Source organism: Carcharodon carcharias, chromosome 10, assembly GCF_017639515.1.
Source record: "Carcharodon carcharias isolate sCarCar2 chromosome 10, sCarCar2.pri, whole genome shotgun sequence".
Taxonomy (NCBI): Eukaryota; Metazoa; Chordata; class Chondrichthyes; order Lamniformes; family Lamnidae; genus Carcharodon; species Carcharodon carcharias.
This window is the reverse complement of record NC_054476.1, coordinates 66,959,551-66,973,248: the sequence shown is the minus strand read 5'-3', so window position 1 is coordinate 66,973,248 and position 13,698 is coordinate 66,959,551. Positions and strand designations below refer to the sequence as shown.

Sequence of the window (13,698 nt, the reverse complement as noted above, 5' to 3'; positions counted from 1 at the left end):
GGAGTCATGATCTTACTGAACGGCAGGGCAGGCTTGAGGGGCCAAATGCCCTACTCCTGCTCCTATTTCTTATGTTATGTCCTCTCACTTATTTATGTATACTCCTGATTATATATTCACACCCCTCCCAATCATATGCTTTATTACCTTTCAATCTCACTCGCTCACAAACCCCCTGTCAATAAGATATAATAATTTTCATAATGTTATTGGAATTTATTGTAAAATAGAGTAATAGTGGAACGACTTCAACTCATCAACTGTCCTTGTTCTTCCTTTCAGCTTCTCCGGAGCACGCCCAGACTCAGGAGGCAGAGGGACCGCCACTGACCTCTGAGGGCCCTGAAGATATACACACACCAGCGTCACATCATCTCAGCCAGGTAGGCACCAGCACAGATACCAGCACCTCGGTGGGAATAAGATCGTCGGCTAGTGTTCCGGTGCACAGTGGTGAGGGCACTTCACAGTCGCTTAGGGCGCAGGTGGAGGCAGAGAGTTCCCAGGGTGTCAGAGGACTGCTGGAGACCAGGAACATGCTCAGTCGGTGGCTAATGATGTGCCTCTGGAGTTGTCCCTGAGGCAGCAGATGCTGAAAGTCCAGCACAGTCTGCAGGAAGATCTGGCGGAGATACATGAGGGAATGCGTGCCATGACCTTCATGATGGAGGAGTCCATGCAGAGCATGAGCAATGCAATGACCCTCATGGCCGAGCACAATGCCTCCTCCATGGAGAAAGTGGCAACTCTCATGGAGGGGCTCCTCCTGGAGAATAATAAGGGCTTCCTGAGGAAGCGCTTGGACCAGCAAGCCCTCACAGCGGCATTGACCGCAGCTGGTCAGTGTCGGTGTGGGAGATGGATTGAGCGCCCAGTATCCCAGCTAGGTGCCCATCCATCAATGGTGAATAGGGAGGTCTGAAGCGACTTCACGTTGGCGCACGAGCTGCACGTCGTCTCTGCAGGCTCCTCTCAGGGCGCTCCAGATGAGGGCAGCAGCTCCTCCGCCCCTCTGCCAGTAACCGTGGCATCTGATGAGGCTGCGGTGACTGGGGAGATGCCAGCCGTGCCACTGGCTGCTCCCTTCCAGTCAGGGCCAGCACAGGCTCCACGGGCCAGAGGATGCCTGCCAAGGTCATCAAGGCTAACAGGTCAGCAGAGTGAGCAGGCTGTCTCCAATGCCAGTGCTGGTGAGGGGGGAGCATCTAGATGTAGCACCTGCAAATGTAAACATAAATCACCTTAGGCACAACACTGGTGGTTTTCTTTTGCCCCCGTATTAGTTGCTTTTCATTCAGTGTGCTGCTCAACACCTTTTAATGCACTTTCATTTCTGTATTGTAGTATGTAATCATTAAATGTCTTAGTTATCAACAAGCCTCTGGGTGCTTAATTAGTTCTGCAGGTGTACAGGAACCCATGATATTATGAGTGACTTGTTTGTCATTGAGCTTTATTGACAAGTCACATAGTTAAAGTTCCTAACCAGGTAAATGTTGCTCTCAGGGTTCGAGGTATGGAGCCTGCAGCCCTGGCATGTGTTGGAGATCCATCTGTGGTAGGCTAACTGAAGGATCGTTGGATCAAAGCCCTCGGGTGTCCCTGCCTCCCTGGAGGTTGCCCAGGTCAGCGTCTATCCCCTCAGCATTCCCCTAAGTGAGCTCATCCTCGGACTCACTACTGGACTCATAGTCTGCAGCTAGAGCATCTGTGTCTACATCTTCTTCCTCCACTGCGTCCCCCCTTTCCAGCACCAGATTGTGGAGAGTGCAGCATGCAACCGCTATCAGTGACACACGATCTGGGGAGTATTGCAGTGCGTTCCCTGAATCGCATCGGAAGCGCATCTTCAGAAGACCGATCTCTCTACCATGGCCCTTGTGGAGGCATGGCTCCTATTGTACTGCTGCTCAGCCTCTGTCCTGGGATGGTGGAGAGGTGTCATGAGCCACCTTTTGAGTGGATAGCCCTTGTCACCCAGTAGCTGTCCATCCAGCTGAGCTGGAGCACTGAAGAGCCTTGGCACCTGGGAGTGTCTCAGTATGTAGGCATCATGGGAGCTGCCTGGGTAACTGGCACAGACTTGCAGAATCTACATAGTAGTCATTTGTAGATCTACATATGTATTTAAAAATCATTCCTCTTATTAATAAATGATTAATCTAGTTTTATAAAAACCTATTAGACTTAGTGTTCTTAGTAGTATTGAATTCAAGGCATGTATCTCGAAATTTATACAACCTGAAAATTAGTTGTGGCAATTGTTTCAGGTTTCCCTCTGGGATTTGAGCAGCTCAACATTTACCATCGGCTGAGTCATAATACCCCAAATACTGTTACAAGCTGCTGCTTGCACACTTTCACATCTTATTATCACACCCATTGATCACTCTCCCAACTGCACAGCAATACGCCCTACCAACTGCATATTTACACATCTTCCTGACAACATACTCACACCCTCTCCATCATACATTTTCACATTCTCCAAATGATACACATATTCTCTCATGATCACAGATACTCACATCTCCCTGGTAATGTATTCCAACCTTCCAATCTTCACACACATTCACCTCATCCTAATCATACATTATCATATTCTCCCAACCACATATTCATATACCTTTCCAACACTATTACACCTGCCTAATTGCACAATTGCACCCTGCTAAACCCCCTTTCATGTCATCACAACTACACATTCACACACTTTCTGACTGTGTCCTTTCATGCCCTCCTGATTAACTCTCTTGCACCCTCAACATTCTAATAATTGCACAACCAAGCGTTCTAATATTATATCCCTATTATGCACCTCTCATATCCTTTTAATTGCATACTCTCCTCACAAGTTTCTCTCACTGTCCGAAGCAATTTTTTTTAGCCTATATCAAGATTATAGCTCTCAATCCTGCATATTAACCTTATCCCAAGCACACTTCTCCTGAGTGCACACTCTCACATCACTGAGGTCATTAACTTCTTCAGCTCATATCCTATATGCACGTGCTCACAATAGATCTCTCTCATGTGTAGTGCCCTCTAGTTCAGGGGTCTCCATTTTTATTCTTATTGCTATTATATGGGTAGCAGGATCATTTGAGACCTCAGGGGTAGGTTGTCCCTGTCCTGTTGTGAGCCTGACCAGGCCCGGATAAGGGTACCATGCCCAAGGTTACAAGCTATGACTGATGGCAAAACCAGCAAACCTTTGGTGATGATGGCAGGAGAGTTAGAACCTCAAGGGTCAATGGCTGCTCACAGCCATAGGATCCTGCGGAAAGAATAATTGTGCTTTCTTTAAGCACACATGAGGAAGGCAAAGGGAAACCACCTCATGTATTCTTTTGCCTAGTGATATCGCTCATTAAAGTTGAAAATGGGAGGCTGTTACAAGCAACTGAAAAGGAAAGCACAGAACCGTGAGGCATCAAGAAATGAACAGAAAACCCACCCTTTGGCAGATCACCAAACAGACAGGCTTGCATTTACGTAGTGCTTTTTCATGACACCAGATGTCTCAATCGTTTTATAGCCAATGAAGCACTTTCGGAAATGTCACCTGTCATGAAGCTATTAATATATATAATATTATTGGAAAATATTTTTCTTTTAAAATAGATGTTTAGTCAGTGGGTGTGACTTAATTGGATTAAAGCCAGCTGGTCTGGGCGCTTTGATGTGTATTAGTTTTGATATGTAAGAGAGATAGCGTACATTTGCATTTTTTGAATACAACATTCATGAAGTGGGGTGAAAACTGACACCTATCTACCAAACCATACGTTTATATTATTAATAAAATTGGTACTATGAAAGGGGTTTTATTGTTAGAAGCGGTTAATGATACAATGAGAATTTACATTCAATAGGCGGTGGTAGGTATAACTTCTGCAGTTTTCGGGTGTGCGGAGCAGAGACAATGTAACATCAAAGCAGTTGTGAGCCTACCACTGTCTTCAAAGGAACCAAAGTGAAAAGAACCTCATTTTGAATTCGTAAAGTGAAAATGCTTTGCCTGGTGTCTGGTTAAGTCTATGGGTTGATGTTGCCTTAATGGAGAATAGTTTGGGAATTTGTTAAAAGTTATGTTAGTAGTAATTTGTAGCCATATGTATATATATTTTAACTTTTGTAAATTAATAAAATGTTTCATTTAGTTTAATGTAAAACTTCGAGAACCGGTGGTCTGATTCCTGAATTTAGAGTCACATCTCAAACACAACACTTAAAATTATAGGTTATGACAGTTGTTTAAAGTTTCCCTCTGGGGTTTTAAAGTAACTCAGCTTTACCAACTGCATCGGTCATAACATCGCCACTGCTGTAATGTAGGAAACATGATGGCTGATTTGCGCTCAGCAAACCTCTACAAACTATAATGTGATAATGACCAGAAAATCTATTTGTTCTACAATGACTGTTGCCTATTTGTCTTTCTTAGACCTATACTCTGCACTTGCTGAAATCGTGTTACATCTAACTTTTTCCAGTTCTGATGAAAGTTCATCGACTTGAAAAATTGACTGTTTATCTCTCACCGGATTCTATCTGATGTGCTAAATATTTCTAGCATTTGCTGTTGTTATCCTCTTTGTGTTTTCTTCCTGCTACTCCAAGATCCACATGGAAAGCTACCTTCTCTCCTCCATCGCAGCCACTTGCTCAGTCCTCCTTCCTACATTGTCCCATCCTTGAGCCATATCCTGAATGTGAGGAACTCATGGATTTCTTTATATCCAAAATCAAGAGAATCCTCATATTTGCCACTGCCTCGCCAACTGAACCTTCTCTCTCTCCCCTCAATACATAGATTTTCAACTGACTCTCTATCAAATCAACCTGTGACAGGAGTATTCAATTTTCTGCCATTTTTCTTCTATCTCCCCCTCAGCTGTTAACATTGTCTTTGTCTTCATGACGTCTATTGTCTGACTCAATCCTTTTCCAATTCAACTCCAAACCACTCAACTTCCTTCAGACCCATGGCTTGCTGACATCTTCAATCTGTCTCTATCCTTCAGCATTGTACCATCCTTCTTCAAAATTGTCATCATCACTTAAGAAACGCACTATCATCACTCAACATTCTTCAACTATCATCTTATTTTTCTTACAAATGTCCTGAAATGTGCCAGTGCCTCACAACCACATTACTGCCTTTATCACCAAACATTCATCCATGGAGGTAGGTAACTTATCAATAAACAATCCAGTTAGTTTGGTTGGAGAATGGTTTTGTGAATGTTTCTGTTTTGCACAGCCATAAAGTGTACAGTGGTTTGACATCATATTCATAATTTATAACTGCATGTATCAGATGCTTAAACTATAAGAAGATGATACAGAAGTTCAGCTGATTTCCTCTGGAAAAGGTTGGACTTCAAATTGACTTAATAACTGTTGAGCTGATGAAGGGCATTAACAAAATTAATCCAGGCATGAACTCTTATGAAAAGTTCAAATATCAAGGGTGTAAATTAAGCTGAGAAAATTAGGAGTCACAGAAATACAGAATGTTATGGCACAGAAGGAGGTCATTCAGCCCATTGTGTCTTTACCGGCTCCCTGAATGAGCATTATGACTTAGTGCCATTCTCCTGCCTTTTCCTCAAACCCTTGCACATAGAAACAATCATCTAATTCCTTTTTGAATGCCTCGATAGAACCAGCCTCCACCACGCTTCCAGGGAGTGCATTCCAGACTCAAACCACTCACTGTATGAAAAAGTTTTTCCTCACATCACTTTTGCTTCTTTTGCAAATTACTTTAAATCTGTGTCCTCTTGTTCTCGATCCTGTTACGAGAGCAAACAGTTTCTCCCTATCTTCACTATCCAGCCCCCTCATGATTTTGAACACCTCTATCAAATCTCCTCTTAGCCTTCTCCTCTCCGAGGAGAACAGTCCCAACCTCTGCAATCTATCTTCATAGCTGAAGTATCTCATTCCTGGAACCATTCTTGTAAACCTTTGCTGCACTCTGTCCAATGCATTCATGTCCTTCTTATAGTATGGTGCTCAGAACTGCACACAATACTCCAGCTGAGGTGTAACTAGTGTCTTATATAGGCTCAGCATAATCTCCTTGCTCTTGTACTCTATGCCCCTATTAATAAAGCCCAGGATACTATATGCTTTATTAATGCTCTTGCCACCTGTCCTGCCACCTTCAGTGATCTATGCACATAAACACCCAAGTCCCTCTGCTCCTGCACTCCCTTAAGAATTGCACCCCTTATTTTATATCATCTCTCCATGTTCTTCCTACCAAAATGCATCACCTCACGCTTTTCCAAATTGAACTTCATCTACCACCTATCTTCCCAATCCACCAATTTGTCTATGTCCTTTTGAAGTTCTATACTGTCTTCCTCACAGTTTACAATGCTTCCAAGTTTTGTATCATCCGCAAACTTCGAAATTGTCCCCTGCACACCAAAATCTAGATCATTAGTATATATCAGGAAAAGCAAGGGTTCCAATGCCAACCCCTGGGGAACTCCACCACAAACCCAAAAAATATCCATTGACCATTACCCTCTGTTCCCTATTAGTCAGCCAATTTTTTTATCCACTTTGTTATTGTCCCTTTTATTCCAGGAGCTATAACTTTGCTGACAAGTCTGTTGTGTGGCACTGTATCGAATGCTTTTTGAAAGTCCATGTACACCACATCAACAGCATTACCCTAATCAACCCTTTCTGTTACCTCTTCAAAAAACTCCAGCAAGTTAGTTAAACAAAATTTCCCCTTTAGAAATCCATTCTAGCTCTTCCGAGTCAACCCACATTTTTCCATGTGACTACCCATTCTATCCTGAATAATTTTCCCTTGAAGCTTCCCTGGCACTGAAGTTAAACTGATTGGTCTGTAATTGCTTGGCTTATCCTTACAACCTTTTTCTGAACAAGGGCGTAATATGTTTGCAATTCTCCAGTCCTCTGGCAACTCCCCCGAGTCTAGGGAAGACTGAAAGATTATAGCCAGTGGCCCTGCAATTTCCTCTCTTACTTCCATAATATGATAGAATTCTTCATCAAGATGGAGAGTGACGTAGTTGATTCTGAGACTTGGGTCCTGAATCTTAATAAAGGAAACTACGATGGTATGAGACACGAGTTGGCTATGATGGATTGGGAAACGTTACTTAAAGGGATGACGGTGGATAGGCAATGGCAAACATTCAAAGAGCGCATGGGTGGACTGCAACAATTGTTTATTCCGTTCTGGCGCAAAAGTAAAACAGGAAAGGTGGCCAAACCATGGCTTACAAGGAAAATTAGAGATAGTATTAGATACAAGGAAGAGGCATACAAATTGGCCAGAAAAAAACAACAGACTTGAGGATAGGGAGCAGTTTAGAATTCAGCAAAGGAGGACCAAGGGATTGATTAAGAAGGGGAAAATAGAGTACGAGAGTAAGCTTGCAGGGAACATAAAAACTGACTGTACAAATTTCCATAGGTATGTGAAGAAGAAAAGATTGGTGAAGACAAATGTAGGTCCCTTACAGTCTGAAACAGGGGAATTTATAACGGGGAACAAAGAAATGGCTGACCAACTAAATGCATACTTTGGTTCTGTGTTCACAAAGGAGGACACTAATAACATACCAGAAATGTTGAGAAACACAGAGTTTAGTGAGAAATCAGTATTAGTAAGGAAATGGTGTTGGGGAAATTGATGGGATTGAAGGCCAATGAATCCCCGGGGCCTGATAATCTACATCCTAGAGTACTTAAGGACGTGACCCTAGAAATAGTGGATGCTTTGGTGGTCATCTTCTGAGATTCTATTGACTCTGGAACAGTTCCTACAGATTGGAGGATAGCTAATGTAACCCCATTATTTAAAAAGGGAGGCAGAGAGAAAATAGGGAATTATAGACCAGTCAGCCTGACATCGGTAGTGGAGAAAATTCTAGAGTCCATTATAAAAGATTTAATAGCTGAGCACGTGGAAAACAGTGGCAGAATTGGATAGAGTCAGCATGGATTTATGAAAGGGAAATCATGCTTGACAAATCTACTGGAATTTTTCGAGGATGTATTTAGTAGAGTTGATGAGGGGGAGCCAGTGGATGTGGTTTATTTGGACTTTCAGAAGGCTTTCGACAAAGTCCCACATAGGAGATTGGCGTGTAAAATTAAAGCGCATGGTATTGGGGGTAGTGTATTGAGATGGATAGAAAACTGGTTGGCAGACAGGAAACAAAGAGTAGGAATAAATGGGTCTTTTTCTGAATGGCAGGCAGTGACTAGTGGGTGCTGCAGTGATCAGTGCTGGGACCCCAACTATTCACAATATATATTAATGATTTAGATGAGGGAATTAAATGTAATATCTCCAAATTTGCAGATGACACAAAACTGGGTGGGAGGGTGAGCTGTGCGGAGGATGCAGAAGTGCTCCAGTGTGATTTGGATAAGCTGAGTGAGTAGGTAAATGCATGGCAGATGCAGTATAATGTGGATAAATGTGAGAATAATCCATTTTGGTAGTAAAAACAGGAGGCAGATTATTATCTGAATGGCTATAAATTGAGAGAGGGGAATGTGCAACGAGACCTGGGTGTCCTTGTACACCAGTCGCTGAAGGTAAGCAAGCAGGTGCAGCAGGCAGTAAAGAAGGCAAATGGTATGTTGGCCTTCATAGCCAGAGGATTCGAGTACAGTAACAGGGATGTCTTGCTGTAATTGTACAGGGCCTTGGTGAGATCACACATAGAATATTGTGTGCTGTTTTGGTCTCCTTATCTGAGGAAGGACGTACTTGCTATAGAGGGAGTGCAGTGAAGGTTTACCCAACTGATTCCTGGGATGGCGGGACTGACATATGAGGAGAGATTGAGTCGATTAGGATTATATTCGCTGGAGTTCAGAAGAATAAGGGGGGATCTCATAGAAACCTATAAAATTCTAACAGGACTAGACAGGGTAGATGCAGGAAGGATGTTCCCGATGCTGGGGGAGTTCAGATCCTGCGGTTACAGTCTAAGGATATGGGGTAGACCATTTAGGACTGAGATGAGGAGAAGTTTCTTCACCCAGAGAGTGGTGAGCCTGTGGAATTTGTTACCACAAAAAGTAGTTGAGACCAAAGCATTCTATGCTTTCAAGAAGGAGTTAGATACAGCTCTTGGGGTGAAAGGGATCAAAGGGTATGGGGAGAAAGCGGGAGCAGGCTATTGAGTTGGGTGATCAGCCATGATCATAATGAATGGCACAGCAGGCTCGAAGGGCCGAATGGCCTACTCCTGCTCCTAGTTCCTATGTTTCTCTCAATATCCTCAGATGCATCTCATCCGGTCCCAGTGCCTTGTCAACTTTAAGTACTAACAGTTCATGCAACACTTCCTCCTTATCAATTCTGAATCCTTCTAGTGACAGAGTTTCCTCCTCTCTCACCGTGGCTTCAGTAGCATCTGCTTCCTTGGTAAAGACAGATGCAAAGTATTCATTTAACATCTCAGCCAAGCCTCCTGCCTCCATGTGTCAATCCCCCTTTTGGTCCCTAATCGGCCCTCTCCTCTTTTTACCATCCTCTTACTATTTGTGTGCCAATAGAAGACTTAGGGATTCTCCTTTATGTTGGCTACCAATCTTTTCTCATAACCTCTCTTTGCTTCTCTTATTTACTTTTTCACCTCCCTTCTGAACCTTCTGTATTTTGCTTGGTTCTCGATTGTATTTTCTACCTGACACCTGTCGCAAGCACACTTTTTCTTCTTTATCTTAATTTCTACCTCCTTTTTCATCCAGGGAGCTCTGGATTTGTTTGTCCTACTTTTCCCATTTGAGGGAATATACCTTGACTGTGCCCAAACCATTTCTTCTTTGAAGGTAGCCCATTGTTCAGCTACAGCTTTTCCTGCCCACCGTTGGTTCCATTCTTGCCTCATTGAAGTCGCCTATCCCCCCAGTTAATTATTCTTACTCTGGATTGCACATTTTCCTTTCCTACTATCATCCAAAACCTTAAGACACAATGATCACTGTCTCCTAAATGATCCCCTACTGACACTTGATCTACTTGGCCCATCTCACTTCCAAGAATCAGGTCCAACAGTGAATCCTTTCTTGTTGGACTGGACAAATACTGCTGTAGAAAATTCTCCTGAACACAATCTAGGAATTCTTGCCCCTCTCCCGCTTTACACTACCACTGTCCCAGTCTACATTCAGGTAATTAAAGTGCCCCATTATAACTATTCTATAATGTCTGAATCTCTCTGTAATTTCCCTGCAGATTGTTCCTCTACATTCTTCCCACTAGTTGGCAGTCCATATAGACTACGCCGAGCAATGTAATTGCATCCTTTTTGTTCCTTAGCTGTAGCCAAATTGATTCTGTCCTTAAACCTTCTGGGACATCCTCTCTCTCCAACACTGCAATGCACGCCTGAGCCAATACTGCCACCCCTCCTCCTTTTCTTCCATTCCCACCTTTTCTGAACACCTTGTACCGAGGAATATTTAACATCCAGTCCTGCCCTTCCTTGAGCCAGGTCTCTGTTATCATCACAACATCATACATCCACGTGGCAATCTGCGCTTGCAACTCCTCAATCTTATTTACTATACTCCGTGCATTCACATACATGCACAGTAACCCTGATTTAGACTTCATGACTTTCTCTCTTACACTGACTTCACCTATTAACTCACTGTTCTCTGTACTAGTGCTATCTGTCTCTCTCAGTGTTTTGCGCACCCTGGTATTCCTCTCTAATATTGTCTCCTGGTTCCCACACCCCTGCCAAGTTAGGTTAAAGCCCTCTCAACAGCAGTAACAAAATGCCCCATAAGGAACTCAGCCCCAGGTGGGTTCAGGTGCAACTCATCTGGCTTGTACAAGTGCCATCTTCCCCAGAATCAGTCCCAGTGTCCCAGGAATCTGAAGCCCTCCCTCCTGCACCATCTTTCCAACTACACATTCATTGCCGTATCCTCCTATTTCTGTACTCACTTGCACATGGCACTGGGAATAATCCAGAGATTATTACATTTGAGGTCCTGCTTGCTAATTTTCGACCGAGCTCCCTAAGTTCTGATCACATGACCTCATCCTACTTTCTACCTAAGTCATTGGTACCAATGTGGACCACGACCTCTGGCTGATCATCCTCCCCCAGAACAATATCCTGCAGGAAGAAAAGAAGTCAGGTGGAAGTTTTCACTCAAAGAGCAACAGAATTGTGAAATAAATTAGTAAAGAAGCACACTGCAGTGAAGCATGAGTGAGTTGAAAAAACAGTTGGATGGACTTCAGGAGAGTAAAGGATGTTGAAAAGGTGGGTGAGTGGGCTAAGTTTATCCAAAAGGGACAGACTTCTTAGGTCTGACAGATTTTTCCTGTTCCTGAAAATGGGCTCTTCTTACCTTGAACATTTAATGCACAGGAACAGGTGTACTCTTGATCGTCATTGTCTTGCACTGCAACAACTGTGTATTCCCCACTGTCATCAAGCTCAGCATCATCAATAATCAGCTCAACCCGTCTTCCTTCATGCATCATATTGTACTTTGGGGATCTGGTGATCTCTTTGCCATTCTTTAACCACTTGATTCGAACATCTTTGGAGCTCAGTTCACACTCCAATCGAGCTTTGCCTTTTTCCTTTACATGAACATTTTTCAATGCACTTGGGAACTGAATGGGGAGCCCTATGGAGGTAAAAGAAGAGTAGTATATCAATCACTTAATAGTGTTCCTTGAACAAAACAAAAAGAATTTTAAGAACACAGGTGGTATTAACTGAGAACAATTGTTCACGTTCTGCAAACACCAGACCTCAATAATCAGCTATTCCATAGTCTGATATTTGGCTGTGATTACATGGCTCTTCCCACTTCAGTTCTTATCTTTATTCTCTAGTGCACCTATGCTACATATGTGTACATGGTTTCAGAAAGTTCTATTGAAGAGGGATAATTTACACCTTCATCACCTAGTGAGTAATCTGGCAGAGTGGATCACCTGCCCATATTTTCATGATTTCAAAGGGTAGAAAATCGGACGGACTGTGAAGGTGAAAATTACTCTTGATATGTTCTGTTTATACACATCCACTAGTATAGTCATGAAACTATTTACCAGGATGAAGGTGGGAACAATATTTGTTGACTCACCCTCTTTCCCCAGGAGAAATGCTGGACATTCACTTGCTTAGGATGGTACTTGGTTGAGAATAGGAACTCAGAGGGGTTCAAATTATGTGTGTTGTTTTTTTGGAATGAATGAGAGCAATTTGAAGAATTCATGTGTTTACTATTTTAACAAAGTCATTAGCTCATAATAATCATGAACACAGAACTCTCATTGAACACCTTTAACTATTCATCAAAAACAGTGCACAAAATAACAACATTTGTTTAAAAATATTTCTTTATAAAAGCCTGTACCCCTAGACTATGCCAGCACACTACAAAACACCAGCACACTAATACTCTTTGACATTAATCAAGGTTGAAGTACACCTTAAGGCGCTGTGAATTTCCTTGCCTTAGTGAAGGTTATTGGGTCAGAATCCCACCATGTTTTAAAGGGTCACACTTGAATATTTGGCCCTGGATTTTTCCTCTATTGGTGCATTTGCAGATGGGTAAACCTCCCAATATTAAAATGTTACTAACCCTTATAAACCATGTAGGATGTTTTGGAGGCCAGAAAACCACCCTACATTAATTTACCACCATTGGCAGGCAGTTCCTATACCATGTCTGGTCAGCCGTTATGGAGAGAAAAACAAAGTTAACATTTCAGGTCTATGACCTTTCAAACTGAAACATTAACTCTGTTTGTCTCTCCACAGGTACTGCCAAACTTGCTGAGCATTGTTTTGATTTCAGATTTTCAGCATTAACAACATTTTGCTTTTGTGTTGTCATAGTTCCTACATCATATTATTTATCATGTCACTGCACCAGAGCTGAACAATGTTTCAGATACAAAGCTTCTGCCTCACACTACTTAAAACCAACAGTTATTACTGTGACAAGGGACAATAGAGAGATACTTTGGGTGGAATTTTCTGAGCCCACTGGTGGCAGGCGTGATTGGTGGGGAGGTGGGGGCCTAATGGTATTGTCATTAGGCTGGCAATCCAGAGACCCAAGGTAATGCTCTGGGGACCTGGGCTTGAATCCTACGATGGCAGATTGTGGAATTTGAATTCAATAAAAATCTGGAATTAAAACTTTAATGGTGACCACGAAACCATTGTTGATTGTTGTAAAAATTCATCTGGTTCACGAATGCCCTTCAGGGAAGGAAGTCTGCCAGCCTTACCTGGTCTGGCCTACATGTGACCCCAGACCCATAGCAATGTGGTTGACTCTGAAATGCCATCAAAGGCAATTAGGGACGGGCAATAAATGGCGGCCAAGCCAGTGACACCCACATCCCAAGAACAAATGAATCTTTTAAAAGTGCGCGGAAAATATGGCGCGACCTGTTTCACGACGGCATAAAGGCAGGTTGCAATCGTCCACTCAGCCCGTGTTTCCTGCCATTGGTCGGTGGGGAGCTAATTGTAATACATCAGCATATAATTAAAAGGCCACCCTGCCAGGCTCTTGGAACCGTACCGTATCGTCCTTCTACTTCGGCCGGAAAGCACGCCATCATGTTTCACAACAACATGCAGGCGTTTGGCTGCCTTCACTTTGGGGGAATTGAGCTGAGTGAGC

General features: G+C 42.9%; 1 protein-coding gene across 1 annotated transcript in view; it reads right to left on the bottom strand.

Annotated features, from left to right (window-relative positions):
- Positions 1–13,698, bottom strand: part of LOC121282840 (immunoglobulin superfamily member 22-like) — a 94,468-nt gene that overhangs the window by 45,586 nt on the left and 35,184 nt on the right. The window contains exon 10 of the mRNA XM_041196652.1: positions 11,389–11,673. Coding sequence (XP_041052586.1) covers positions 11,389–11,673 — 285 coding nt within the window. The remainder of the gene's footprint in view (positions 1–11,388; positions 11,674–13,698) is intronic.